At 52.2% G+C, this 27,677-nt stretch overlaps 2 protein-coding genes across 6 annotated transcripts; both read left to right on the plus strand.

The window, feature by feature from the left end:
• Positions 1–729: 729 nt before the first annotated feature.
• UBB (ubiquitin B) lies at positions 730–2,074 on the plus strand. Of its 4 annotated transcripts, none has more exons than XM_074554203.1 (2): positions 730–886; positions 1,310–2,074. In XM_074554203.1, exon 2 carries the CDS (start codon positions 1,316–1,318, stop codon positions 2,003–2,005), a length of 690 nt encoding a protein of 229 aa, XP_074410304.1. In that variant the 5' UTR covers positions 730–886; positions 1,310–1,315; the 3' UTR covers positions 2,006–2,074. The 4 variants fall into 4 exon arrangements, with proteins under 4 accessions (XP_074410304.1, XP_074410306.1, XP_074410303.1 ...); XM_074554205.1 differs by having other exon boundaries at positions 743–881; XM_074554202.1 differs by having other exon boundaries at positions 749–922.
• A 3,164-nt stretch (positions 2,075–5,238) lies between these two features.
• SCARB1 (scavenger receptor class B member 1) lies at positions 5,239–26,960 on the plus strand. Of its 2 annotated transcripts, none has more exons than XM_074554081.1 (12): positions 5,239–5,497; positions 8,867–9,024; positions 11,233–11,374; positions 11,811–12,014; positions 12,165–12,260; positions 12,781–12,893; positions 16,123–16,289; positions 16,878–16,996; positions 18,029–18,102; positions 18,927–18,978; positions 19,400–19,546; positions 22,302–23,487. In XM_074554081.1, exons 1-12 carry the CDS (start codon positions 5,378–5,380, stop codon positions 22,425–22,427), a joined length of 1,518 nt encoding a protein of 505 aa, XP_074410182.1. In that variant the 5' UTR covers positions 5,239–5,377; the 3' UTR covers positions 22,428–23,487. The 2 variants fall into 2 exon arrangements, with proteins under 2 accessions (XP_074410182.1, XP_074410181.1); XM_074554080.1 differs by lacking the exon at positions 22,302–23,487 and adding an exon at positions 25,444–26,960 and having other exon boundaries at positions 5,240–5,497.
• Positions 26,961–27,677: the final 717 nt, after the last annotated feature.

The raw sequence follows: 27,677 nt of genomic DNA on the forward strand, positions 1-27,677 counted from the left end.
ACAGCATCAGCCACTGAGCACTGAGAAGTAACCAAAAGACTTCTGTGGGGTTTTTTTGAGATTGTTATCACTACAGCTGTGGTGCTAATACAAACACAAAGCAGCAGAGGCCAAAGAGCTCCCCAGAGCATTCCCATCAATGTGCAGGCAGACACAGGCACTTTTCTTCAAATCACAAAGCTTTTGCCGGACCCCTGCTCTTTTCATGCTGGTGAGCAGCCCTGGGTGTTATCAGCATCCCTTCCACTTTCCTTGGGAGCTGCCAAATGAATGATTTTGTGGGCGAATCAAAGCGAAGGCACTGCCTGGATCTTGCAGACAAAGCTCCATTCTGTTCCCAGCTGCTGCCTAGAGTTGCTGTGCAGTTTGGGTTCTCTCACACAGAAATAACACTCGAGGCGTCCCTCGGGATAAAGCCACGAATTCCTTCCCTCAGGAACCCCCTCACGGTGTGGCCGCAGGCAGAGCTGGCCCTCACCTTGCCCTAGGGGCAGAAGCCAAGGAGGTGTTTATCAACCAGGGGCGCAACTGCAGTGTTTAAGTCCCTGAACATAAAGAAATTTTTTATCTTTTCTACTTTAACGTGCGGCTATGTCTCCTAATTGGGGTCACCGAGATGGCACAGCCGCGGCCCCGCTCCGCCGGCTCCAGGCCGGGTTTTGCCGCCGCTCGCCGTCCCGCGCGCGGAGCCTCAGCACAGCCGCGCGAGGAGCTGATCCTTCCGCGCCACCCGGCTGCGCAGCCCCCTCACCCAACGCAGGAGAACGGAGGCGCGCGGTGCGAGGAAAATAGTGCGCAGCGGAGTGATCCGAAGGCGGGGGCGGGGCGCCGGGGGCCATATAAGCACCTAGCGGAGGGATGCGTGGCGCAGTTGGCGCTGGGTGAGGTTTGTGGTGTCGGCTTGGCCGAGCGGCGTGCCGCGGTGAGAACAGGCGGGGGAGGGCCTAGATACGGGCTGGGTGTCCAGGTGGAACGGAGGGGTATGTGCGCTGAGGAGCTGCGGCTGGGGGCGATGGCGGACAGTGATGGCGGGGGCAGGGCTGGGACGTTGCCTTTCCTTCAACGGCCGCACCGCGAGGCGGTGGCGGGCAAGGGCCGGGCCCAGCGGCCACTGGCAAAATGGCGGCCGCGCAGGCGCAGCGGTGCTGCAAGATGGTTGCGGGCACGCGCCACGGGCGGGAAGGGGAAGCGGTGGAGACCCCGCCCCTCCGTGGTTGTGGGCAGGGCTTGTTCTGTGACGTCACGGACGGGGCGCAGCCCCGGATGCGGGAAGCGGTTCCTAAACCACGGCGGGTTTTCCCTTTTCCAGGGAAAGATGCAGATCTTCGTCAAGACCCTGACTGGCAAGACCATCACCCTTGAGGTCGAGCCCAGTGACACCATTGAAAATGTCAAGGCCAAGATCCAGGACAAGGAGGGCATTCCCCCAGACCAGCAGAGGCTGATCTTCGCAGGGAAGCAGCTGGAAGATGGCCGTACCCTCTCTGACTACAACATCCAGAAGGAATCTACCCTGCATCTTGTGCTGCGCCTGCGCGGTGGGATGCAGATCTTCGTCAAGACCCTTACTGGCAAGACCATCACCCTTGAAGTCGAGCCCAGTGACACCATTGAGAATGTCAAAGCCAAGATCCAGGACAAGGAAGGCATCCCTCCTGACCAGCAGAGGCTGATCTTCGCAGGGAAGCAGCTCGAGGATGGCCGTACCCTCTCTGACTACAACATCCAGAAAGAATCTACCCTGCATCTCGTGCTGCGCCTCAGGGGTGGCATGCAGATCTTTGTGAAGACCCTGACTGGCAAGACCATCACCCTTGAAGTTGAGCCCAGTGACACTATTGAAAATGTCAAGGCCAAGATCCAGGACAAGGAAGGCATCCCTCCTGACCAGCAGAGGCTGATCTTTGCTGGCAAGCAGCTGGAAGATGGTCGTACCCTCTCTGACTACAACATCCAGAAGGAGTCAACTCTGCACCTTGTCCTGCGCCTGCGGGGTGGTAACTGAACCAGCAGTTGTTCCAATTAAAGGTTCCCTGCACTTGTTCATTCCAATAAAGCTGTTGCATCTGTAAAAGTCTGTGTCCCATGTTACACGAGCAGTCGTTCGTGACATTGCCCAACCCCAGGTTTCTAATAAACAATAATTACATAGCTTTCCACAGACAAAGGGCTTGCAAAACTGCCTTATGCAAGCAAGGCTTCCACATTCCTGGTGATTGTAGCTAATCCCTCAGCCGTGCTTTTCCTGGGCTTGTGTAAGTGCTCTGATACCTGGCTGCAGCTCAGTGCCCGCCTGCAGATGTTGTGCAGCTGTGGTGTTGCGTAAGCAGGGATGTGCATTGGGGAGCTGTGCATGCTCCCCAGTCAGAGGGCTTTGAGATAGCTCTTGGTTGCCCAGCAACTGCCTTTATTTTGGGATTAGTGGGGGAACATCAAAGGGTGATCCTGCAGCTCGGTAACAGGATGGTCCTGCAGCCCTTGGGCTGGGAAGGTGGGATGGGAAGTGCTGATCTCATCAGTAACGGGGTGGACTTGTTTTTTTGTCAAGCTTAATGGCATTAAGCAAGCAGTAGTTTCAGATGTACCTACTGGAAACGTGAATGTGCTTCATTCCAGCTGTGCCCCAAATGGAAATGCTGAGCTGAGCTGTCACCCAGCAGTTCCTGTGTGCTGCAGAAGCCCTGGCAAAAGGGAAGTTGCTTCTGAAGTATTTGTGGGAGTTGCAGCAGGGCTGATGAGTTAACCATGGCTGTGCTGGGTGTGTGGAGAGGAAAAGGGAGAGTGACACAGAAATGCTCTTCCAGGAGTGGTGACACGGGCTCACCTGTGGAAGGGGATGTGGTGGGAGCTGAAGGGTCTCTGCTGGTGGCTGGTTCAGGGGGCCCAAAGGGATCTTGCCCTGCCTGGGTGGGGTAGCAGGGTGTGGCTCCAGTAACACCAGTTCCTTTCGCTAGTCCGGCCTGTACAGAGCAAGTTCAGAGCACCAAGGTCTGTGCTGTGCCGGAGGAAACATTTGAATGCTAAAGAGCTGAATCCCGTGTGGGTGGGAGCTGGAGCTGTGCCATCCTGGACATCCTGTTCTCCCCCACAGGAGTGCCCCGGGCTCTGCCCACGCTGCCCTGGCTCCTGGGCTGAGCCCCAACAACCGCAGGGAGCAGCTGGCCATTGTGTGGGCTGGCTGTCCTCTGGGACAGCAGAATCCCCAAACTGAGCATCTGAAACACGAGTGCAGGGCAGCCTGTCTGGAATGCAGGGAGCATAACTGCACGTGGTTCTGATTTGAAGGCACCTGACTGCCACTGGGGAGAGCTGCAGGAGGACACAGGGTGTTTGATAATGTCAAAGCCTCCACAAATGACTACGTAGCCATGCTTTGAGAAATCCTTTTATTTCAATGTCTCAGTAACAAACCTTTACAATGTCCTATTTAAAAACCCAATGCTGTAACAGCCTGGAGCAGGCTGCAGCAGGCAGAGCAGCAAGCCTGGAGGAGAAACCTGTGCTGTGGCCTCGTGAGCAGGGTCAGCCTCTGCTGACCACACAGGAGTGGTGGGAAGTTGAGCCAGGAGGGTTGGAATGGGTGTTAGGGAAAAGTTCTCCCACAAAGGGAGGGCTGAACATCCTGGGGCTGGCCACAGCACCAGCCTGCCACACTCCAAGATGAGTTTGGACAGCACTCTCAGGCCCATGGTGGGATTTGGGAGCTGGTCTGTGCAGGTTTTTGACTCGATCCTCGTGGCTCCCTTCCAGCCCAGCACATTCTACAGTTCTGTGACCTCTGCAGGGTTTGAGGAACCTCAGGGCTCAGTGTGGCAGTGCCAGCGCTCCAGAGGCAGCACCCGTGAGCAGAGACCACAGCTGGGGTGGGATCAGCCATGCAGCAGCAAAATCTGATGAGAACAGCAAAGCCTGTTGTCAGCTTTAACGGTGTTTTGCTCAAACCATGGCAGAACACGCCGTTCTGAGATCTTCTCACAGTTGTGTTGTTCTGCAGCGCCTCAGGGAATCTCCTGGATTTTATTGGGAAATTTGGGGATTAAAAAAAATCCCTTTCACTGTGTTTCTTTGTAAAAATATGTCTTAAAAAAGTAACAGTAAATCCAGTGCCTACTTTGTGCTGTTCTGAAGGCATTGCTGCTGGGAGAGGGGGCCCCTCCCACACCAGAGACCAGCCAGGATTGAACAGAGACATTGGTTAATTGATCTGGTAATTAAACTGGCAACTATCAGGGTAAAAGGTTTGGAAGGGGGAAAAAAAGCACCCAATTCAGTGTAAAGATACAAATGGAAATGTTCCACTGAGGTGGGGGCCATGGCAGGAGGTGGCAGCCATGAGATTGTCCCCTCTCTGTGCAGGACAGTGCGTGGCAGGTGGAAGCACTCCAGCTGCCAGATGTGTTTGTGCCAGATGTTCAGCTGGGACAATGGGATGTTGTACATCATTGATTTAAAACAGGCTATCACAAACTGGACTCTCTATTTTCTGCTGCCTTCTGGATGCTTCTTGGGATGAGTCTCAGCGAGGCTTTTATTCAGGGCCATGTTCAGATGCAGAAGATGGAAAAAAGACTCGGTTCTTTTGGAAAAGCAGAGTTGGGTTACATGGAAAAACAGAGGCAGGTTAATGGGTGATGGACGCTTACTCCTCAGGCAAGATATACGTATATATACATACACACATGAATAGAAACATGGTTTATGTCTTTTTTTTGTCAAGTGACAGAACAAGAAGGAATGACTTCAAACTGAAATATATATACATATACACATGAACACAAGCACGTTTATGTATTTTTGTCTAGCATGTAATGACAGAACAAGAAGGAATGGCTTATAAACTGGAAAAAATAGGTTTAGATCAGATATTAAGATAAAAATCTTTACTGTGGTGATGGTGAGGCACAGGGACATATTTCCCAGAGCAGCTGTGGCTGCCCCTGGATCCCTGGCAGTGCCCAAGCCCAGGTTGGATGGGCTTGGAGCAGCCTGAGACAGTGGAAGGTGTTCCTGCCCATGGCAGCAGGTGGAACGAGATGATCTTTAAAGTCACCTCCAACGCAAAGCATTCTATTCTACAATGGCATGACTGAGGGATATTTTATCTGTCTATATATTTATTTATACATTTCGTCTCAGTATTTTACCGTTGTGCCCTTTTTCCCGTGCGCACACACGAGTTTACATTGACGCTCGCTTTTCCTTTCCCGTCGCGCCTCCCGCGGGGGGCGTGGCCTTCCTCACCAGCCCCGCCCCGTCCGGCGCGGCCCCGCCCCCTCGTCCGGGCCGGGCCGGGCCGGGCCGCGGGGCCATCCATAAAGCGGCGGGGCCCGCTCCACTGCCGGCCCCGTTCCGCTCCCGGTACCGGCTCCGCCCCGCCATGGCCGTGGCCCACCGCAGGCTGTCCGTGGGGCTGGGGCTGGCCGGGCTGGCCTGCGCTCTGCTGGGGGGCTGCCTGCTGCTCCTGGGGCCGCTCATCGTCCGGCAGCAGGTCATCAAGGTCAGCGGGGCGCGGGGGCGCGGCGGGGGCTCCGCTCGGTGCGGGGTCGCTGGAAGTGGGGCTGGAGGGTGCGCTGGAGGCCGTGTGCGCTGCGGGGCTCGGCTCGGTGCGGTGCGGGGCTCGGTGTCGGGCTCGCTGCGTGCTGTCGGTGGCCGGGGCCGGTGCGCCGCGGGCTGGGGCGGCTGAGCCTTTGCCTTGTGCAGTGTGCTCCGTGGAGCCGAGCGCTGGAAGAGGCAGCGTCGCTGCTGCAGCTCCGAGCAGCCTCAGGCTCTTCCTCCGGGCAAATGTGGTTTGGGGTGTTCCACCTTTGGTGACAGCAAATATGCCCGCAGTGAGCAGGTGAAGCAGCCCTGGGTAACTAACGAGGGCTGGGATTAGCTGGGGATGCTTGGCAGAGCATCACCCTGAGCGCTGACACTTCCCCTTCCCTCCTGCCTCCACCTGCAGCACCAGTCATTCCTTTCATAAGTAGATGAGCACACTGCCGGGCTACCCGTGAGATGCTTTCCCGGCTGGAAACAGGAGCTCTCCAGAGGATCCCTGTGCATGGAGCAGGCTCCCAGTTATCCTCTCTCCTTCAGAAAGAAGTCCTTCAGACTGAAATCCTGAAGAGTTGCTTCTCTGAAGACCTGTTTTATCCACAGGAGAGGTCCTGAGGCTGAGGAGGGTTTGTCCCCAGAATGTGGGGCTGTGGATGGAGTTGTTGCTCTGCTCAGTAACTCTGCACAGTTTTATGAAGCAGCACTCCTGTCCCACCCGCTGTAATGTAGAGCTCATCCCCACATTTAGCCAAACCTTTTTCTCCCTGTCCAAGGCGGATGTGCTCCGTGCCTTGGCCTTTCTCCAAGCTTCCACCTACCCAGGTCAGCCCCTGAAAATTTGCTTCTGATGAAAGAGGTGAACAAACAGCTCGTAGCCAATGGCTGGCGCCGCGTGTGGCGCAAAGGCTGTGCCGAAAATGACCTACTTAAACTCACCCCTCGCAAGGGCAGAGCCCACAGCCCTGTGCATTGAACAGCACAAAGCCTTTGTTCAGCTTCAGCACGTCAGGAACTGGTACCTGCAAATAAAAGGCTGAATGGCCCCTGCAGGACAGAAATGACACTTTTTGTGCAAAAGCCTTTCTGCCCTCTTTTTAGCTAATCCTGATTTTTTTAACCTAATTAGCTAAGGTCTAATGACTTGCAATGAGAACAGAAGATGAAGAACAGATCAACCCTTGTTTCTCCTCCCTTCACCTCAAGCCCTTGGTCTCCCCATCTTCAACATGACACAAAATTACCCTCCGCTCATTATTTTCCATTTCACATCAAACCTAATAACTGAGTGATGACAGGTGATGAGAAACATTCAGGTCCTTGCTGAAACTCCTGGGTTGGTCTTCAGTATGGGTAAGAGGAGCTAGAAGGGCTGGGACTGGGCAGGTAAAGGCTGGTTTGCCCATCCTGGCCTCCTGAGCTCTGTCAGGATGGTGAATCCTGATGGAAAAGCACTTACCTATGGACAGGTGGTTGTTACCAGGATATCTTTGGGTGAAGCCTGCAGGGAAAGCAGGGAGCTTGGAGCCTGCCCCATCTGCACTGGGCTGCCGGTGGGGCTGGCCCTGCAAAACCTGGGGAATTTTGCTTTTCTGGGAGCATCTGGAAAGGCACAGACCTGCACACAGTGAGTGAGGCTGCATCAGCTCTGCTCCCCTTGGGAGCTCAGATGCTGCCCTGGGAGCAGGAGCAGCATGGTCCTGGCCCAGCTGGAGCTGATGGGCAGTAACCAGTTCCTTTCAGTTCCCCAGGAACAAAGATCAGCTTGGTCAGGAGGGGTCAAACAACTCAGTGACTCTTTGCAAGCCATCTGGTTGACAAATACTCTGTTTTTATCTCGGACATATGACCGTGTTTGTTTTGACCTAAAAATAGCTTAATTTTAAGCTCTTTTACCCCGTTTTGGGGATCTTAGGAGCACCTTAAGGGTACCTTGAGCTGGTGAGCCCAGGTGGGGAGAGAGCTGGGAAAGGCAGCAGGGAGCTGGGATGTAGCTCCATCTAACTGGGTGCTTCTTATAAAAGTAAATACATATGCAACAAGTGGTCAAGGGAGTGTGAGACAGAACAAGCAACTAAAGGAACGCGGTGTTCTTGGTCATAAATCCATTTTATGCTTGTGAATCAGGGCCGTAAAGCAGACTAAATAAAAATCTGTTACTGCTCCTTTCTACCTTGAAATCCTTGAGGCTGGCAAAATGAGAGCAGCATGTGGTGGTGGGGAGGGTTTGCCAGGTTAGATGGGTCCCACAGCATTGTGGAGGTGTGTTCCCAGGGATTGGGTGGATGAGGGGCTTGCAGGGGCCTGCTGCTCACAGGTAGCTCAGCTTTCCCATAAAATTCCTCAGGAGGGAAGAGGTGGTGTGGGGAAACCTCTGGCACCTCAACCCCCTGTGTCAGCAAATTTGTGCCCAGTGAGATGGAGCTGCTCCACAGCAGGAGCTGCTGAGCTGCACCAGCACAAAGCCCACATCCCTCCTCCTGCTCATGGATCAGCCCCACTTCCATAATCTGCCTGGGTTACCTAAGCAGGGACATGGATCTCTGCTCCCAGGAGAAAAGATTAGGGTGGAACCCATCCAAAGTGGGTGTTCAAGAAGCAACAGGCTCCTGCCCTCCTGCAGCACCCTGGAGGCAGGGAGGGAGTGCAGGGGATGTGCCCTTGTACAGCTCTGGGCTGGGGAGGGCTTAGGGTGTCTCTGAGCTCCTGCAGGCATTTCCCAGCACTCAGGACAGTGATATGGGAACAGGATTGTGCCTTGCCTTTGACCTGCCTCATCATCAGCTGTGAGTCAATGCAGGCTGGCAGCTGAGAGCAGCCACGGGTGTCCTGGGCTGTGCTGCTTTGCCATCCCAGTTCTCCATCTTCTCTTTGGGAATCTGGTGGGCTCTCCCTGCTGGTACCCAGGCAGCTGTGAGGATAGCTGTGCCACTTCTCCCTGCTTGCTCTTAGCTGTGTGGAGCTGCCAAAGCCATGAGCAAAGGCCTTTGGGACAGACAAGTAAAACGTGCAGAGAGTAGTGAATAATTCAGAGCCCGGTCTGCAGCACATCAAACACTCGGAAGCCCTGTGGGCAGGATTAGGAAAGTTAAGCCTGAATAAATAAGCCAGCAGACATCCTGGCTTCTAAGCATAAACCTGATGCTTCTGCACCCACAGGATTTCTCACTGTATATCTAGCTGGGTTTGTCTGCCAAAAACACCTGGATCCTCTGGAGAGCATCCGTGCCTGCCACCTTCAGCTGTGCGTCACACTGAGCTGAGGGTGGATGTGTTCACCTGCAGCCACAGAGCCCAAGTGTTGTGTCCCTTTATTTCTTCTGCCTTACAGAACGTCAGGATCGACCCCAGCAGCATCTCCTTCCAGATGTGGAAAGACATCCCTGTCCCTTTCTACTTGTCAGTGCATTTCTTCGAGGTGCTGAACCCCAAGCAGGTCCTGCGGGGAGAGAAGCCAGTGCTGAGCCAGCGTGGGCCCTACGTGTACAGGTCAGGTGCCCCTGTGCCCCAGCCTGGCATGGGCCTGACCTCTGTCTGTCTGACCTATGTGTACAGGTCAGGTGCCCCCTGTGCCCCAGCCTGGCACAAGCCTGACCTGTGCTGCCTGCCAGGCTGCTGCCTGGCTCCTCTGGCAGGAGGACATGGCACCAGCAGCCTCACTGAGAGCCCAGGGGCAATGGATTTTGGAGGGACCCAGATGTGCTCTGGATTTTAAAGAAACCCAGATGTGCTCTGATCTTGCTGCAGACACAGGCAGGAGCTCTGGCCACTGAGACAGGGAGGTTGGTGGGTGCTCCACTGAGTTGTGGAGCTCAGCCTTTTTCTGGGGCCTGTTGGGCAGGCAGACCTGGGCTGATATGGCCAAAACGTGGGTATGAGGGGTGTTGGTGTGGTGCTGGGTGACCCTGTCTTCAGAGTGCTCTTCTTTTATCTTCACTGTGCATTGAAGAGCCCAGCTCTTGAGCTGGAGTCACCTCAATATCAAATTTATGGGCCAGCCTAAGTCCTTATCTAACATGATACCTGAACATGCCCAAAATGAGTGTTCTGCTCATGGGAGCTAGCATGGAGCACCAGCACTGGGTCAGGCCCACACACAGCAGGGCTGGGCCTGCTTGAGGATGCTGCCTGAAGCCCCAGGTGTTTCTCAGCACCTCAAAGTGATTGATGTTGAGTTGAATGTGAACTTTGCCATGAGCAGTGATTTCCAGTATATTAGTACCTGCTGTAGTGGGGTGAGGTTGAACAGCAGCCTAAGCAAGCTTATGTGGGAAGCTTACTGGTTAATCCAAAGCTGTTTGAGCAGTGTGAGGGGACACCTGCAGTATGTATGTGCCCTTGTTTGCCCTGGCCTTGCCAGGTCCCCCGCTGTGGGTTCTGTATGTTTCCCTTGCATCTCTTTGTTGGCTTGGGGAAAAGCTTCACTTGCTGTAAATAAGAATAAACAAAGGGCCAAAGCTTATTAGTGTCCTTGTGTTCCTGCTGAGCAAGATTAGTGCCCTTCCCTAATGTGGGCTGTAAAACAGAGGCTCCACAGTGGAGGACTTTGTTTTTGCTGGTGAGCTGAGCTTCAGCTCCTCCAGGAGCAGTGACAGGGTTGTGATGCTGGGGACAGAGCCCTGCAGCCCCCATGAGGCTGGGGCTGCCCCTGTGGTGTGAGCTCTGAAGTCCAGAGCACTGGGCTGGTGTCTTGAGAGGCTCCCTGGAACAGAGGCTGGACAGAGTTAAATTAATAAAGTAGAGATTTATTAAAAGGCCTTCAAAGGATGCACCTTGGGCAGTGCAAGAGCCCAGCCCGGGCTACACCCAAGCTGGATGGCATGTAATGAGTTTTCACACTTTTATAAGTTTTGGTCCATTTCCATATTGAGGATCAGTGTCCAATCCCAGCTCCAGGTTGTGCAGTCCCACCCTCCCAGGTTGCTCCTCTCCATTCCCTGTTGATTGCACTTGTTGGGGCTGGAGCTGCAGCTGTCCTTGGTTCTGGGGCTGGAAAAGGATTGTTCTGTGGGACTGAGGAGAGGAAAAGGATTGTTCTGTGGGACTGAGCTGTCAGGAGAGCTGCTGACACTTCATATGGAGTTCAGAAATACACACTAACACAGTACAGAATGTGGAAAAGATGAAAGCTGAAAGGCATCAGGCGGTGTGCAGGACATGGATGGCCTGAAGCCCTGAGGAGCAGCAGGGCCGTGATGCTGTGTGGGGGCTGCCCTGATCCCAGGAGCCATCCCATCTGCTTGGGAGCAAACCCCTGGTGGCACATGGGCATCTTGGCTGCTCCTCTCCTGCGTGCAGCTTGTTTGGTGTGTGGGTGCTGTGGCTCTGCGTGCCTGGGCACCCCTCTGCTGTGCCTGGGCTTCACAGGGACTGTGGGTGAAGCAACAGAGGGGAGTTGCTGTTTTGCCTTCAATTTCTTGGGTAATGAGTTGGGAAAGAAGAACACTTTGTGCCTGCAAGAATCCAACCTGTCGGGGATGCATGGCTCTTGGGCTGCTCTCTCCTGACAGACCCTAACCTGGTTGGGGTGGGGGGGTTTATATCTGGTTTATATCAGTCCCTCACTGCCTCCCCAGCTGCCCCATGGCTCCTCACTGGGCTTTGGTCTCCCCCAGCACCAGCCCAGGCCTGTGCAGCCCATTCTGTTCGAGGGGCTCTGCCTGGGGGTGGTTGCCATGATCTGCCATCTCTTTGCAGGGAGTACAGGGTTAAAACAAATATCACATTCCACGACAACGACACTGTTTCCTACCTGGAGTACCGACAGCTTTTCTTCCAGCCACACCTGTCCAATGGCACGGAGGACGAGTACATTGTGGTGCCAAACATCATGCTGATGGTAAGTGCTTCTTGCCTGGATGGGTTCCACCTTCTGAGCTTGCAGGGAGGGTGGTGATAGCCAGCGTTGAATTACTGAATCACTTTCTTGTAGGGCTTGGGGCTGATCAAGCAATGAGGTGGTTAAGCTTATATAATGCAATTTTCTGCTTTGTGGGTGTTAATTGTTTTGTTAGGCTGCTCTGTTCCAAAACCAGAGTGCAGAGCAGCTGGTCTGGAGTCTGCAGCCTCATCTGAGCATCCTGTGGGGAAATCAAGCCTGTGAGCCCACAACTACTTCCTTCCCCAACTGGGAATAAATGAAGAACCTCAGTCTGTCCAGAGCATTCCTCTGGGGCTATGGATGGGAGCAGCAGAATGATTTGGGTTAACACCAAAAATGCTTCATCTTTGCTAAAGATGGGCCTCTCATCGCAGACATTTGTTTCCCTTCTCAGGGAGCAGCTGTGATGGTGGAAAAACTGCCAGACCTGTGGAAGCTTTTGCTGAGTGGAGCCCTGGCCGGCCTGAAGCAGGAGGCGTTCATGAACCGCACCGTGGGCGAGATCATGTGGGGCTACGAAGACCCCCTGATAGATGCAATAAATGCGATTGTTCCTGGCCTGCTCCCTTTCAAGGGGAAGTTTGGATTATTCATGGATGTAAGTGTTGGTTGGGAATGCGAAAATCCCAGCAATATTGATCTTGGGGTAGCTCAGACACTGAGCTGAGCAGAAGCTGATGGGGCACCCAGAGTCAGGCACGTGTTGTGTGCAGGAGATTAAACAATCATTCCTTCCTTCTCTCTGCAGTTCAACAACTCCGACTCTGGGCTGTTCACAGTCAACACAGGCATGAACAACATCAGCCAGGTTCACATGGTGGATTCATGGAATGGGCTCAAGGAGGTGAGAGTCTGGCAGCCAGCCTTGAATTATGGGCAGTGCCTGATTAAAGCAGGGTCACCTGAAAGCTCTGGGGTGAAGAAAAGTTTCTACAGGACTTCAAGTGCTGCAATTTCCATTTCAGCAAGTTGCCAGGAGGCAGCCATGTGGCAAGGGGCTATTCAGGAAGCAGTAAATTCATCTCCTCATGGGTTTTTTCACTTGCACTCCCTTGCAGTGCTGTTGGGGCTGGTTGCCTCTAATGGTTGAAGTCTCAGGCTCCTGCGGGCTGTGTTGAAGGTGTTAAAGGATGCTTTACTCTTCCCTTGTGGAATTCTGCTCCTAACTAAAATCAGCTGTAGAGCTCAGCCTCTGGGGGCAGGGGGATCTTGTCCATTAATTGTTTGGCTCACAGAATTATGGAGGGTGGAAAATATGCCCAAGATGGGAAAGAACTTTGGTGCTGCTGTGGAAGCAGTGTGGGGTGGTGGACATTGCATGCAGGGAATCCTTCTGAGTTCTTCTCTCTCCCCCTGTCCCACAGGTGGATTACTGGAAGAGCAGCCAGTGCAACATGATCAACGGGACAGCAGGGGAGATGTGGCCCCCCTTCATGTCCCCAACCTCCCTGCAGTTCTACAGCCCTGATGCCTGCAGGTGAGGCCACACTGCCAGCCTGTCCCCGTGCAGGTGGCAGGACAGCTGCTCCCATCCTGCACACACAGAGGCCTCAGGAATTGTTTTTGGTAGCTAAAGTTCAGTTTGGGTCTGCATTATCTCTGAGCTTTGCAAACAGGGTAGTTGTCTCATTGTCAGCATCTTGTGGTGTCCATAAATACCTTCCAGATCACTGGAGATGTCCAGCTTGCCCACTTTAATCAGCACAAAAGCACCAGATGTGGTTATCTGATCTAGATAAGATGTGGGCAGTTAGAAGGAGAAGTAAGGGTTGTCAGAGGGAAATGCAACTGGAACTGCAGAACTCTTTCAGCTGACTAAACCCTTGGAGAAATTATGTCTGGGAGGAAACTCGTGCCGCCATTTCCAGACCCTGTCTTCTTCTTTTTTTTTTCTTCTTTTTTTTCTTCTTTTTTTTTTTCTTCTTTTTTTTTTTTCTTCTTTTTTTTTCTTCTTTTTTTTTTCGTCTTTTTTTTTGTCTTTTTTTTTCGTCTTATTTTTTTTTTTCGTCTTTTTTTTTCGTCTTTTTTTTCGTCTTTTTTTTTCGTCTTTTTTTTTCGTCTTTTTTTTTCGTCTTTTTTTTTCGTCTTTTTTTTCGTCTTTTTTTTCGTCTTTTTTTTTCGTCTTTTTTTTTTCGTCTTTTTTTTTCGTCTTTTTTTTTCCGTCTTTTTTTTTCCGTCTTTTTTTTTCCGTCTTTTTTTTTCCGTCTTTTTTTTTCGTCTTTTTTTTTGTCTTTTTTTTTCGTCTTTTTTTTTCGTCTTTTTTTTTCGCCTTTTTTTTCGCTTTTTTTTCGTCTTTTTTTTTCGTCTTTTTTTTCGTCTTTTTTTTCGTCTTTTTTTTTCGTCTTTTTTTTTCGCCTTTTTTTTCGCTTTTTTTTCGCCTTTTTTTTCGTCTTTTTTTTTCGTCTTTTTTTTTCGTCTTTTTTTTTCGTCTTTTTTTTTCGTCTTTTTTTTTGTCTTTTTTTTTCGTCTTTTTTTTTCGTCTTTTTTTTCGTCTTTTTTTTTCGTCTTTTTTTTTCGTCTTTTTTTTTCGTCTTTTTTTTTCGTCTTTTTTTTCGTCTTTTTTTTTCGTCTTTTTTTTTCGTCTTTTTTTTTCGTCTTTTTTTTTTCGTCTTTTTTTTTCGTCTTTTTTTTCGTCTTTTTTTTCGTCTTTTTTTTTCGTCTTTTTTTTTCGCCTTTTTTTTTCGCCTTTTTTTTTCGCCTTTTTTTTTCGCCTTTTTTTTCGCCTTTTTTTTCGCCTTTTTTTTCGCCTTTTTTTTCGCCTTTTTTTTCGCCTTTTTTTTCGTCTTTTTTTTTCGTCTTTTTTTTTCGTCTTTTTTTTTCGTCTTTTTTTTTCGTCTTTTTTTTCGTCTTTTTTTTTCGTCTTTTTTTTTCGTCTTTTTTTTTCGTCTTTTTTTTCGTCTTTTTTTTTCGTCTTTTTTTTCGTCTTTTTTTTTCGTCTTTTTTTTTCGTCTTTTTTTTCGTCTTTTTTTTTCGTCTTTTTTTTCGTCTTTTTTTTTGTCTTTTTTTTTCGTCTTTTTTTTTCGTCTTTTTTTTTCGTCTTTTTTTTTTCGTCTTTTTTTTTTCGTCTTTTTTTTTTCGTCTTTTTTTTTTCGTCTTTTTTTTTTCGTCTTTTTTTTTTCGTCTTTTTTTTTTCGTCTTTTTTTTTCGTCTTTTTTTTTTCGTCTTTTTTTTTCGTCTTTTTTTTTTCGTCTTTTTTTTTTCGTCTTTTTTTTTTCGTCTTTTTTTTTTCGTCTTTTTTTTTTCGTCTTTTTTTTTTCGTCTTTTTTTTTTCGTCTTTTTTTTTTCGTCTTTTTTTTTCGTCTTTTTTTTTTCGTCTTTTTTATTTTTTTCTTTTTTTTCCCTTTTGCTTGTATAAGACACCCTGACCTTAGCTGATCACCAGGGGTTAAAGTACCCCTCAGAGCCAGCCTGTGTGCCTGTGCCTGAGGCTGGAAGGAAGGAGGGCAAGCAGGCACAAACCCCCTGTTTTGCTTGGGGAAGGTAATATAATTCCAGCTTTGTAGATAGAGCTGCAAAACAAGCAAGTGCTCATGGTGAACAGAGAACAATGAGCAGTGAACAAACAGCTGAGCTGGGAACAGCACAGGGATTCCTCTGCACAAAGGACATCAGCAAACACCAGAGTGACCTGGAGCCAGGAATTTACAGGGAAGTTTACCTGTAGCTGAAGTTTAAACACATTCCTGTTCCTGTCAGACTCCAGGGACCTCTGGAACAGGGCATGCTTCCAGTGAAGTGGAGGAAACCCAGCTTGGTTTCTTGCTGGCACAGGAGTTTCCTGTCACACAGAGCTGTGGGGAAGTGGCTCAGCCTCTCAGACAGAGCTGTGTCTCCTCCCCAGGCCTCTGCCTCAGCCTCTGTGGACAGTCACACACATCAGCTGGGCTCAGAGCATTGCTGCCTCTCTGTGCAGCTGATGCTGAGGCAGCCACCAGGGTTTTGTCCTGCTGCTGGGCTGCAGCGAGCTCTGCCTCCTCTCTGGGAGGTGAGCAGAGCCAAGAGGCCCACGTGTAACTGCTGAACATGCCCTGAACCCCCATCCTTGCTCCCACATCAGGAGGGACCATCCCTCTGTAGGATGAGCATCCTGCCAGCCCAGGCTGTTCTGGCAGCCCACTGTGACCCATTCTGTGATTCTCTGATCCCTGCAAGCCTCACTCAAGTGTGAAGGGAGCCAATTTTTGTCCTGGAAATTTGCACCAAACCTGGCCAGCAATATTGCAGCACAGTATCAACAGCTTCTAGTAGGAAGAAAAAAAATCTTGCTGTGTCATGCAGGGAAATTTTCCACTGCCCTGGAAGTCTGCTGCTGGAGTTGGCTTGCAAAAGAGATTTCTCCATGTCCCTGCCCTGTAACGGAGCACCTCAGAGCCAGGGCTTGCATAAAGTGGGTATTATCTCTTGGAGAGCAGCCCTGGGGATTACTGCATGCCTTTAAACAAATCTCACCTGGATAGAGCAAACAGACTTCTTATAAGCCTGTGGTTTCTCTGCCTGACTAGTCCTGACCAACCCTTTTAGATGTGCTTAAAACATGGAAAGCAAAAGGTTTCAATCCTCATTCCCCGAAGCACTGCTGAGGGTTTATCTTGATCTCAAAGTCTAAGTTACATTGCAACTGCATCTTATCCAGGCAAGATAAGCAGCCAGTGCTGTGCTGGGAGCCTGTTGGCCAGTGCTGATCCCTCTCCCCTGAACCATTGCAGGTCCATGACGCTGGTGTACGAGGAGTCGGGGCAGTTCCAGGGTGTGCCCACCTTCCGCTTCGTGGCACCCAAAACCCTCTTTGCCAACGGCACAGACTACCCACCCAACGAGGGCTTCTGCCCCTGCATGCAGTCTGGCATCCAGAACGTCAGCACCTGCAGGCTCAGTGAGTCCTTTCCCCCACCCTGGCTCTCCTCAGTGGACCTATATTAAATTTAAGATGCAGCAGAAGCTTGATTGTCTGAAAAAAACAGCTCTAGTGCCTGCTGGGGTGCTGAGAAGTACTGGTGGGCTCTCTGCACTCCCACAGGCCTCTCAGCAGTGAGGGAAAACCCTTTGTGCCTGATGTTTAGTGCCCAGCCCTGTGAGAGCCTGGCATTTGTGGAAATGCCCGGGGTACAGTGGGAGCATTGCATCCCCTGGGCTGCTGGGGGGAGCAAGGAGGAGGCAGCCCACACAGATCCCAAATTAAATGTCAGCTTTGGACACTGAGTGTGTGAGGGACACACTGACCTGTCACAAACTCGTGTCTGGGCACAGGGGTTACCATGGCATGGTGGTGGGACAGAGTGGGTGGTCCTGAACCCTTCCAGATCAGTGGAACAACCTGCAGGGAAGGAGGGGGAGGAGATTACTGGCTGGGAGGAGAAATTATAAAAGCCTGTTCAGAACAAGTACTGCAGGGCTGTAAAGACCTCAAAAAAAGCTTTTAGTTGGGTGTGGAGCAGCTGAAGATGCCTTTAATCTCCCCCAGATGCGCCGATGTTCATTTCCCACCCTCACTTCTACAACGCCGACCCGTCCCTGGTGGATGCAGTAGAAGGCCTGCACCCCAGCAAGGAGCAGCACGGGCTTTTCCTGGATGTGCACCCTGTGAGTGAGCCCCCCAGGGTCCCCCCTGAGCCCAGGGACCAGCCCAGCCCGGGGGGACCCTGCCATCAGCCGAGTGCTGGCACCGCTCTGCTCTCGTGGCGCTGATCCCAGCAGGTTCCAGAGTGCAAAGACTGGCGAGGGCATGTGCAGATAAAAATGTCAAAGCCATAAACTAATTGAATAATTAGCCTGGCTTCTGGAGAATTGCAGAACTAATTATAAACATAATTGTTTTGATAAGCACAGTGAAACTCTTTCCACTGACTCAGGCCTATAACACCAGGAGGTGTATCTGGCAGCAGCCCAGCTCTGCCAGTGCACATTGCCATGAGAGCTGGCTGGCAGAGCCTGAGGAGCATGCTGTGCCTCAAGCTGGCACCTCCATTTTTGGGCTGGCACCTCCATTTCTGGGCTGGCTTCTTTCCTTCTCTCAGCCTGCCCATCTGGAACTGCTCTTGCACTGGGCTGCTGTGTTACACCCCTCCTGTACCCCCAGTGTGAGGGTGAAGTCACCACTCCAGAGGGGAGATTTGGGCTGTCCTGAGGTATCCCTGTCCCAGCTGCTGATGGCAAAGGGACTTTGAGATTTTCCACCCACAGCCTGTGCTGTGTGAGGTCAGTTTTTCTAAATGTTCTGTGATATTTGCTCAAGCAAAAAAAAAACCTGTTTCCCTCTTGAGGTGAGGTAAACTGTGTGTGTTATCTCGACATTGGGTTCTGACTGCTGCTCTTATCGTAGTTATGAAAATCTAATTAAGTTTATTACAGTATCAAACATCTCCTGATAACAGTACAGTTAACTGCATTTTTATCTAGCTGTAGGCTGCTGACTACAAACAGGGACAGTCCAACAAAAATTCTCTGCTTGTAAAAATGTGTTGCAAAACTGCAGAGTCATGAGAAACCAATGTCTTAATGGGTGTCAACATGACCAGCTTTGAAGTGTGATGTTTTTCATGGGCTTGGAATGTTGGACAGGGTCTGTTGGTCCCAGGAAGTCACTGATGAACTGGTTGTTCTCTTCCCCTGCAGATGACAGGCATCCCCATGAACTGCTCCATCAAGCTGCAGCTGAACCTGTACATAAAACACGTGTCTGGTATCATGTAAGTGCTCACCTCCCAGAAATGTCCATCTGCCCTCCCTGAGCAGGGAGCTCTGCTGGTGCTGAGCTTGCTGCAGAGTTTACTCTCTGCAAAGCTTTACCATGGGCAGTTGTCCCATTGCTGGAGCCAGCTGGCTCCTGTCGAAACAGCAGCCATTGCAGTGGCCACAAGTACATCCCTTAGCAGTGCCGAGAGTGGCTGCCTGTTTGCTCAGCTGGGCAGTGTCCCTGTTCCTCACAGACAGCTGAGGGAGGGACTGTTCCTCCTGGTGGGACAGGAGGTTCACCTTGTTCACACCTCCACTGTGCTGCCTCTCAGGAGAGGCAAAAGCCACTTTGCCTGTGGGGTAGAGAGTGAAACCTATGTCCACAAGGCACTTCCAGCTCTGAGAAAGCAAACAAGAAGTCTCTGTAACCAAACTATGGTGCCAGATGTTAAATGCCAGCAAGGGTGGGAGTGTGCTCTTGCTGCTTGGGCTGAGGGGCAAACCCCCAGACAGCCCCATGGTGCCCCCCAGGTGACTGAGACAGAAACTTTGGCATTCTGCTGCACTCAGTTTCATCTCCCAGCGTTGGGATGGCACTTCCTGCTGTCCTCAGGCAGTTAAACCCCCATGGAAGCACAAGCTCTGCTCCTGCATGGAAAGCACCTGGTCCCCAAGGGGGGAACAGCTCACCTTGGGATTGCCACCCCCTCATGGTTCCCTGGCCACTGTCAGTGTGTCAGACGTGTCCCCTCAGGAAGAATTGTGCTGCTCATTGTGACCTGATCAATCATAAACCTAAGCTTGTGTTTCTTTTTTTTTTTATTTTCTTCCCTCTCAGTCAAACAGGGCAGATTAAGCCAGTGGTCCTGCCGCTGCTGTGGTTTGCAGAGGTGAGCTGCCTTCCTCAGCCTGGTTCTCTCCCCATCACCCAGTGCTGGGGAAACTCCACTTTGCATAAAGCTTTAAGCCAGCCAGACTAATTAAGCACCAACAGAAGGCTTTTCAATACTTGGCTATGCCATTAATCCCTCTGAGCTGAACAAACCCTGCTCTATACTTGGTAAATCTCTGGCTCTGCCCTAGATGTGGGGTTAAGTGGGGCCCTGGACAGAGCTGCCAGCATCCCTGTCCTCCTGTGGGCCTGGGAGTGCAGCCTCCAGCTGACTCCTGCTATTCAGTAAAAGCTTTTAGCCTGGCTGAATCTTGCATAAATTCCCTAATTTATGCTGGGAGGTGGTGGGAAGGGAATCATTCAGCTGGTCTCAAACTGGATGAAGGGAGATGCCACTGACAGGTTGCTTTTTTGGGCAGAGTGGATCCATTGAAGGCTCAGTGCTGAAGCAGTTTTACACCAACCTGGTGCTGCTGCCCTCGGTGCTGGAGTACCTGCAGTACATCCTCCTTGGCCTCAGTGTCCCTCTCCTTGTCTCAGCAGCTCTCCTTATGGCAAGGAGGAAGGTAAGGCCCTGCAGGTGCCTGTGGGAAGTGCTGTCAGTCAAATCACACTCAATCAGAGGATGCAGTTTGGGCTGCCAATCTAACCTGTGTGAGGAAACACTGGCTGATCCCACCAACCATCTCCTGTTTGCTCCAGGTGGCAGCAGACAGCAATAGGGCTTCCTGAGCCTTCTAGAAACTGGGCTGCAGATAGGTAACATGAAGCATTCCTGGTGTTCTTGGTGCACAGCAGTGCTGGACGTGGCTGCCCGGAGGAGCAGCTATTTCTCAGCTCACCCAGCTAATGGAGGAACAATCCTGGTTTATCAAGCCAGTGTCCCTAGAAGGCAGCAGCAGGTCTGTGCTGTTGCATCTCTACAGGCTCCCAGTGTTTTTCCAGTCAGAACAGAGCCTTCTCCAGAGGATGGAGCTGTCTGAACGCAGCCTGCTAATGAAATGCAGTTGCTGTGTTCTTGCAGAGGGGACAGAGCCACTGTGGCTGCTCCTCAGCCCAGCACAGATTCTGTGTTTCCTTGGAACTCCCTTGCTGTGCAAACTGCTCCAAAGAGTCTGTGACCGTGTTCACAGGGGTCTGAGGATGAGGGAAGGTGGCTTAGAATGGCTCTAAAGCTGCAGAGGTGAAGAGGCTGTTGTGGGGATAAAAGGCAGCTCTGGGATGAGAGCAGGATGAGGGGTGGCCTGTGTGAGGGGATGAGAGCAGGATGAGGGGTGCCCTGTGTGAGGGGATGAGAGCAGAATGAGGAGCGGCCTGTGTGAGGGGATGAGAGCAGGATGAGGGCAGCCTGTGTGAGGGGATGAGGGCAGCCTGTGTGAGGGGATGAGGGCGGCCTGTGTGAGGGGATGAGAGCAGGATGAGGAGCGGCCTGTGTGAGGGGATGAGAGCAGGATGAGGGCAGCCTGTGTGAGGGGATGAGGGGTGGCCTGTGTGAGAGGATGAGGGGCAGCCTGTGTGAGGGGATGAGAGCAGAATGAGGAGCGGCCTGTGTGAGGGGATGAGAGCAGGATGAGGGCAGCCTGTGTGAGAGGATGAGGGGCAGCCTGTGTGAGGGGATGAGAGCAGAATGAGGAGCGGCCTGTGTGAGGGGATGAGAGCAGGATGAGGGCAGCCTGTGTGAGGGGATGAGGGCGGCCTGTGTGAGGGGATGAGAGCAGGATGAGGGCAGCCTGTGTGAGGGGATGAGGGGTGGCCTGTGTGAGAGGATGAGGGGCAGCCTGTGTGAGGGGATGAGAGCAGAATGAGGAGCGGCCTGTGTGAGGGGATGAGAGCAGGATGAGGGCAGCCTGTGTGAGGGGATGAGGGCGGCCTGTGTGAGGGGATGAGAGCAGGATGAGGGCAGCCTGTGTGAGGGATGAGAGCAGAATGAGGAGCGGCCTGTGTGAGGGATGAGAGCAGAATGAGGAGCGGCCTGTGTGAGGGGATGAGAGCAGGATGAGGGCAGCCTGTGTGAGGGGCTGCCTCTGCTCAGCTGCTTCCTGCCCTCCCTAGCACACCCATGCAAACCCACCTCACACAGTGCCAGGTTCTCGGAGTTCCACCTAATTGGATTTTAATCAAGTCTACAATTACTTAAGTGACTTAAACACATGATCCCAAATCCCCTTGTTCCTCCTCACACTTCCCTGCAGGTGGGAGTGATGCTAGGGCCCAGAGCTCAGCACCAAGCCCTCACTGTGCTGCCAGGATGGTTCTCGGGTGAACTGCTCCCCTTCAGCACATGTCAGTGGTTGTTGGCTGGCACACAGCCTGCACTCTGCTGGTGAGCCCAGGGGCTCTGAAAAAGGGCTGGGCAGCTCTTTCTAACACCTTGTGCAGCCCTGAGCTGGCATTTCTTCACCCTGCTTTGTGCAAATCTTAATTCCTGCTATCAAAGAGGTTTAGCCACGCTAGAAAGGGTCAGGGAGAAAAGCTGGATTTGTACTCGTTGAAGCCAACTGAATATCTGCTTGTGAAACATCCCAAGCCCAGGCATAAGCCAGCTGTATTTCTGTGCTCAGCCAAAAGAGTCATGAAGTGTTAGAACTAAAAATCCACAGCAGGAAGTGCCTGGCTACCTGGAAAGTGACTAAAAAAGCCTCAATGACTTCCCAAATCTGTAAGAAAGCTGCACAACAACACATGAATGTCTCCACCTAATGAGCAGATAAGGGGTTGTAAACTGGAAGCCAGCGATTTGCAGCCAAGGTGTGTTCCTCATTTGATTGAAGTGTTGCTGATCTAGCTCTGATTGCCTAATCGTGCACAGTTCTGCCTCCCAGAGCCACAGGCGATGTCAGAGGGGACACTGAGCAGGGACATTGTCCCCATCTTCACGTGTCTGCCAGCGTGAAGGGCTCCCTGACCCAGCTCCTGCCTGGCTGTCCTGTCTCCCTCTGGCTTCTGAGGCCAGTGCAGATGAGGTGCTGTGAAACACTCAAATCCTAGTGTAGTTTATGGTGGAGCCAGTTTGAAATGCATCTGTTGGACTCACAGCTCTAAAAATGCATAATCTGGGTGTAAAATGCCCCCAGGTGCTGTAGCTCCCTGCCATTGTGGCATAATGTGTGCTGACACTTTCAAAAGGCAAACAGAACCATTTTAAAACTGGCTTGACACTGAACAAAATCCTAAATAGGACTTAGCTTAATCTAAATTTCGAAATCTTCATTAATAACTAGATTCTAGTTGAACAGTGATTTCTCAAATCTGCTCCAAAAATTGGAACCCTGATGAAACCCATGTCTGAGTGCACCATAAACGAGACTGATTGTCTTCTAGGAAAATTGCTCTTTATTTTGGAGTAGCAATAAAAAGAGCTCAGACAGTAATAAGGCAAACCAGGCCACCTCTGCCACAAAGCTGCCTCCAGTTAAGGGGACGGTGTTGCAGGAAGCCAGACTGTAGGTGGGTACCCAGTCAAGGTAACATGCTTTTCCCTCCTCCTGATTTGATTAAACTTCAAACCAATCAAATGAAACCTTTTGCTGTCCACAGCTCCCAGCCATGCCCTCCTGGCGAGCTTTGATGGAGCAATGCTGTCTCATGGCCTTATTTGGGGCAATTTAGATGTCTTAATACTGGTGTTTAACCAGGTTGCAAGCACATGCTCTTATTGTTTCTCCTGGTGTACCTGATCTGCAGCCCTAAAATGTCAGCAGGGATCAGGGGAACAGTAGGATTGGTGTGAGGAAATACTTTTCCTGCCTGTTTTCCCCCCATTTCTGAGTGTTTGAGCTCCAGAGGTAAGTTTATTTGAATGGGGTAACAGAGATCAGTCCACTGGTGGTGTCAACCCTCCCCTGACCAGAGGAGGGAATTTCTGATGTATAAAATATCTGGGTTTGTATTACAGGAACACAAAGTCACTGAGTCGTTGAGGTTGAAGGGGCCTCTGGAGGTCATCCCCAATCCCTGTGCTCAGGCAGAGTCACCTAGCTCAGCACCATCTCCAGATGTCTCTTAAGGTCTTCAGGAGTGGAGATTCCCCAGGGCAGCTGTTCTCGTTTTTACAGTTTTCACAGGAAAAACAAAAAGAAAAAAAAAAAAGTATTTCTTAATGTGCAGATGGAATCCCCTTTAGGTGTCCCTTTGCTCTTGTCCTGGACACCACCAAGAAGAGCCTGGCTCTGTACTCACACCCTCCCTTCAGAACCTTGTTTCCAATGCTGAGATCCCCCTGAGCCTTCTCTTCTGGAGGCTGGACAGGCCCAGTTCTCTCAGCCTCTGCTCACATCAGAGTCTCCAGTCCCAAGATCACTCCAGTGCTCCTTTGCTGGGCTCTTCCCAGCAGCTCCATCTCTCTCTTGTGCTGGGAAGCCCAGAGCTGCACACAGTGCTCCATGTGTGGCCCCTCCAGTGATGAGCAGAGGGCAAGGACCACTCCAGGAGCTGCTGGCAACACTCCCAGAGCAGCCCAGGACTCAGCTGGCTGCCTTTGCCACCCAGCTCACCCTCAGCTCGCTGTCCCCAAGGCCCTCAGGTCCTTTTCTGCCAGGCTGCTGCAGAGCTGGTGACCTTTAGGGTGTGCTGCTGTGTGGGGCTGTTCATCCCAAGTGAAATCCTTGTACATCCTCTTGTTGGACTTGATGAGTCTCCTTCCAGGCCCTTTCTCAGCCTGCTGAGGGCCCTCTGGTGTACCAGCCACTCCCCCAGCTTTTGCAGATCATTAATAAAGATGTTCAACAGGCCTGGACCCAGATTGACCCCTGGTGTACACTGATGGTTGCTGGCCTCCAACTCAGCTCTGGGCCTGGATGTTTGGCCAGTTCTCAGTCCCCCTCACTGCCTGCTCAAACAATCCCAGCTTCATCAGCTTCCCTGGAAGGTTTTGATGGCAGATGGTGCCCAAAGCCTGGAGTGCAGGTAGACAACACCCCTGTTCTCCCCTGGTCTGCCAAGCCACTCATTCCATCACAGGTGATCAAGCACAGCTGCCCCTTGGTGAAGCCCAGGGCCTGCACTTGATGGTTTAATTGTCCTTCATGTGCTGGGAGTGGTTCCTGGAATTATCTGCTGCATCACTTTCTGGAGGATGAAGGGACGCTGGCTGCTCTGTAGCTCCTGAGATCTTTCTTGATCCTTTTCAAGATCTGCTTTCATTCAGTCTTTGAGCCAGGACTGGTCAAAGACAGCAGGGAATGGCCTTGCTGTGACATGAGCCCACTCATCCCATCTTGGTCTGTGGATTTGTGCATGTCTTGGTTCCTTCATGTTCTCTGACCTCATCCTCTTCCACCAAGGGTGCAAATTCCTTGCTCTGGACTTGCCCCTGGTTTCTGGGGTCCCCTGCCTCATTCAGGCCCTCGTGGTTCCTCCTCTTTCCTTGGTCACCTGGGTACTCAGAGAAGCCTTTCTTGTCTGACATCCTTGGCTGGATTCAGTTCCAGTTGGGTTTTGGCTTTCCTCTCTTCATCCCTGCATGCTGGGAGAGTTTCCCTGTGTTCCTGTCAGGTTACCTGTCCCTGCTCCCACCTTCCACGTGCCTCCTTTCTGCATTTGTGTCTGGAGCTCCTGGTTCATCCATGTTGCCCTGCTGCCTTGGGATGCTTGTTAGGGTGGAGTGTTCTTCAACTTGGAGGAGGTGACTCTTGAATATTAACCATCCCTTTTGCCCTGACTGCATTCCCTTACCAGAGGCCTGTAGACACTTTTAGACTCAATAAGGTTGAAAATTCCTCCAAGATCCTCAAATCCAAGCTTCAGCCCAAAGAGTCTCCAGGTGTTGCTGGTGGTATCACTGGTGAAACAGCAATGGTCAGAGGGTTAGAGGAGCCTCACAGTCCCTCCACAACACCCCAATCCATGTCCCCAGCCAGCAGAAGGCTCTGGGTGAGGGCCAGGTTGGTGTCCCTGTCCCCAGCAGCCGGAAGTGACCCAGTCCTGTCACCTGCTGCTTCCTCCTGAGGTTCTTGCATTAATTAGGGTCAGGGCCCACGTGGTCTGCTGGAGGGTGTATCTGGCTCCTGCTCAGCCCTGAGGGTGGTGAACCTGTTCTGTAGCTGTGTTTGGGTGAGGAGGAGCCATCCTGGTGCCAGAAGGCACTACCTTCCCCCTTCCCCAGAGGCTGCACCTGCATTATCCTGGGGAGGAGGCTGCCTGTGTGTGCTGCAGCTCCTGCCTGGGCTCTCCAGGCTCTTGTGTCCCTCAGCAGAGTGTCCCTGTCCCTCCCATCTGGATGACTGTCCCACAGCTCCTCCACACAGCTCTTCAGGCTGGGTGCTTGGGTGGTGTTGCAGGTGGGCAGGAATGGAAATAATCTGGTTTGGGTAAGGTGAGAGGTACAGAAAGGAGGTACAAAAATGTTCCATTGAAGAAATGGGTCCTTGGCCACTGCAGGAGGCTTGGGGTGCGCATGGCCTGGGTGGGGACGTGTGGCACCGCTGTGTGTGGCCAGGCTGTGACCTCTGTCCCTCCCCTGCAGAGAGGAGCTGCCCAGAAGAGCCCCCGAGCCCCCGCCAGAGCCACCCCCTCCTCTGAGACCACCCCGCTGCTGCAGGACAGCGACAGCCCCGGGCAGCCCGGAGCCCAGGCGTGAGCCAGGACAGCCCCGGGCAGCATGGAGCTGAACCAGCCTGGGACACCTTCCTGCTGCTGGGACAGCTCCTGCAGGACAGCGACAGCCCCGGGCAGCACGGAGCCCAGGCATGAGCCAGCCTGGGACATGGATCCCACTGGGACACCTTCCTGCTGGGACAGCGACAGCTTCTGAGCATGGAGCTGAGGCATGAGCCACCCCTGCAACAGCTCCTGGAGGGACAGCTCCCCAGTGGGCATGGATCCCACTGGGACAGCTCCTGGAGGGACAGCTCCCCAGTGGGCCGCCTTCTCACTGGGACAGCTCCTGGTGGAACACCCACCCACTGGGACACACTTCCCACTGGGACACACTTCCCACTGGGACACCTTCCCACTGGGACACTGATCCCACTGGGACAGCTCCCACTGGGACACCTTCCCACTGACACAGCTCCTGGTGGGACAGCTCTCCACTGGGACATGACCACACTGCAGGTGACACTGCTTCAGATCCCCAGAGCCCTCTGGAAGGTGAAGTCCTGGACAGCTTGGCAGAGATCCTGCACAGCACAGCACAGTCGTGGGATGGTCCTGCTGCTCAGCATTCCTGCTCATCCAGAAACCTCAACACAGTGTTCAAGAACCCTTTTTGTTCCCAAGGGCCAGCCTGAGCCACTGCCCTTCTCTCCGGTGGAATGAAGGAATGAAGATTGTTGCTGACTGATCTGAGAAGTTATTTGCAATTTAAAACTGCCTACTGCTAGGGATAACAGGCACTTTAATGGCAGCCTTTAAAATAAATGAGGTTTGTATAGGTAGCACTGATGGGATTTAGTGATCTTTTTAAAAGCCACTGTTCATCTCCCCAAATGGGGCACGCTGTCCTGGAGCCGCTCACAGTTTTATTGCCACTTGATGTCTCTGGGCTGTGCTGCAAATCATTTCTGGGGGCTGTCACTGCAGTGATGTCTCTTCCCACAGTACGTGGAGCCTGCCTGGGGTTGCTGCAGCCTCTGCCTGTGTTGGGGAGCAGTGGTGCCTTTGGGAGCCCCAGTTCTGTGCCATGACCTTGTGCTCCACAGCCATCCCAGCTCCCAGCCCTGCTGCTTCATCTCTCCTGGCTCTGGTGCCTGTGTGAGATGAGCCTTGGCAGGCGCTCAGGGTGCATCTGAGCTGTCACTCAGCTCCTGGCACTGTCCCTGCTGCCTGCTCAGCCATCTGAGATCAGCTCCTCTGGCCGTGGGCACTGGGAGGCACTGGGAGGCACTGGTCACCCTGGCTGGCCACAGGGAGGGGGAGGCTTGGCCCTGTCCTGGCGTGTTAATGAAGATATTTGTGCTTTTGAGAAGCAGGAATATGTGCAATCATGGAAGTAACAATGGCCTTAAGTAGGGTTTGATTAAAGTGTTGCAGATTTCTGAACTGGTGTGTTTGGGTCACCTGGGGCTGGATCTCACCTGGGGGAGGGTGCTCTTGGGCCACACTTTGGTGGGAAGGAACCCCAAAGCCCAGGAATATTTTTGGAAAATGCCTAGCCTGTAGTGGTCTACGACACCTACCTTGCCCACTTCCAGCCAGGAGCTTGGGAAAACCAAAGGGGGCAGTGCTGGAGCATCTGGCAAGGATGAGACAGAGGTGGGGAAACTCTGCTCTGGCTTGGAGCAGAGGATTTGTAGCTCTGTGTGTGACATGGGTGCTCATGGGGTCTGGAAACCTTTGTCCCTGTGATTTTCTAGTGGGGTCAGCAATACTTTTCTCTCAGACCTCCCTTCCTCTCAGTGGGGAGGGAGAGCACAGGACACAAACCCAGTTCTGGGCCAGTGCATTCCTGGCTGGCCGTGTCCCAGCCCTGCAGTGGGCCTGGGCTACCCGCCCATGGAAATGGAGTGATGGAGCCCAGCTCACAGCAGGGAAAGGTGGCACTTTGTCCATGCCTGAAGCGTCCCTTGCAGGTATGACAGCACTGACCAAGCCCTTTTTGTGGCCACTGCTGCTGAGTTATCTCCGTGGCCGAAATCCCCACTGAGAGTGATCCTTAAACGGCAGCTGTGAGCTCGCTCTGGCCTTGAATCCGGATGTATCCATGGGCAAAGGAGCCGGGAGTGGGGACATCAGAGGGTGCAGCAGCAATAACCACGC

Source organism: Zonotrichia albicollis, chromosome 18 (assembly GCF_047830755.1).
Source record: "Zonotrichia albicollis isolate bZonAlb1 chromosome 18, bZonAlb1.hap1, whole genome shotgun sequence".
Taxonomy (NCBI): Eukaryota; Metazoa; Chordata; class Aves; order Passeriformes; family Passerellidae; genus Zonotrichia; species Zonotrichia albicollis.

Excerpts from the sequence above, each read along its gene's own strand:
- UBB (XM_074554203.1), top strand. The coding sequence starts at position 1,316 with ATGCAGATCTTCGTCAAGACCCTGACTGGCAAGACCATCACCCTTGAG.
- SCARB1 (XM_074554081.1), top strand. The coding sequence starts at position 5,378 with ATGGCCGTGGCCCACCGCAGGCTGTCCGTGGGGCTGGGGCTGGCCGGG. Across the intron at positions 5,498-8,866 it reads TCCGGCAGCAGGTCATCAAG|AACGTCAGGATCGACCCCAG; the intron begins GTCAGCGGGGCG and ends TCTGCCTTACAG. Across the intron at positions 16,997-18,028 it reads TTTTCCTGGATGTGCACCCT|ATGACAGGCATCCCCATGAA; the intron begins GTGAGTGAGCCC and ends CTTCCCCTGCAG.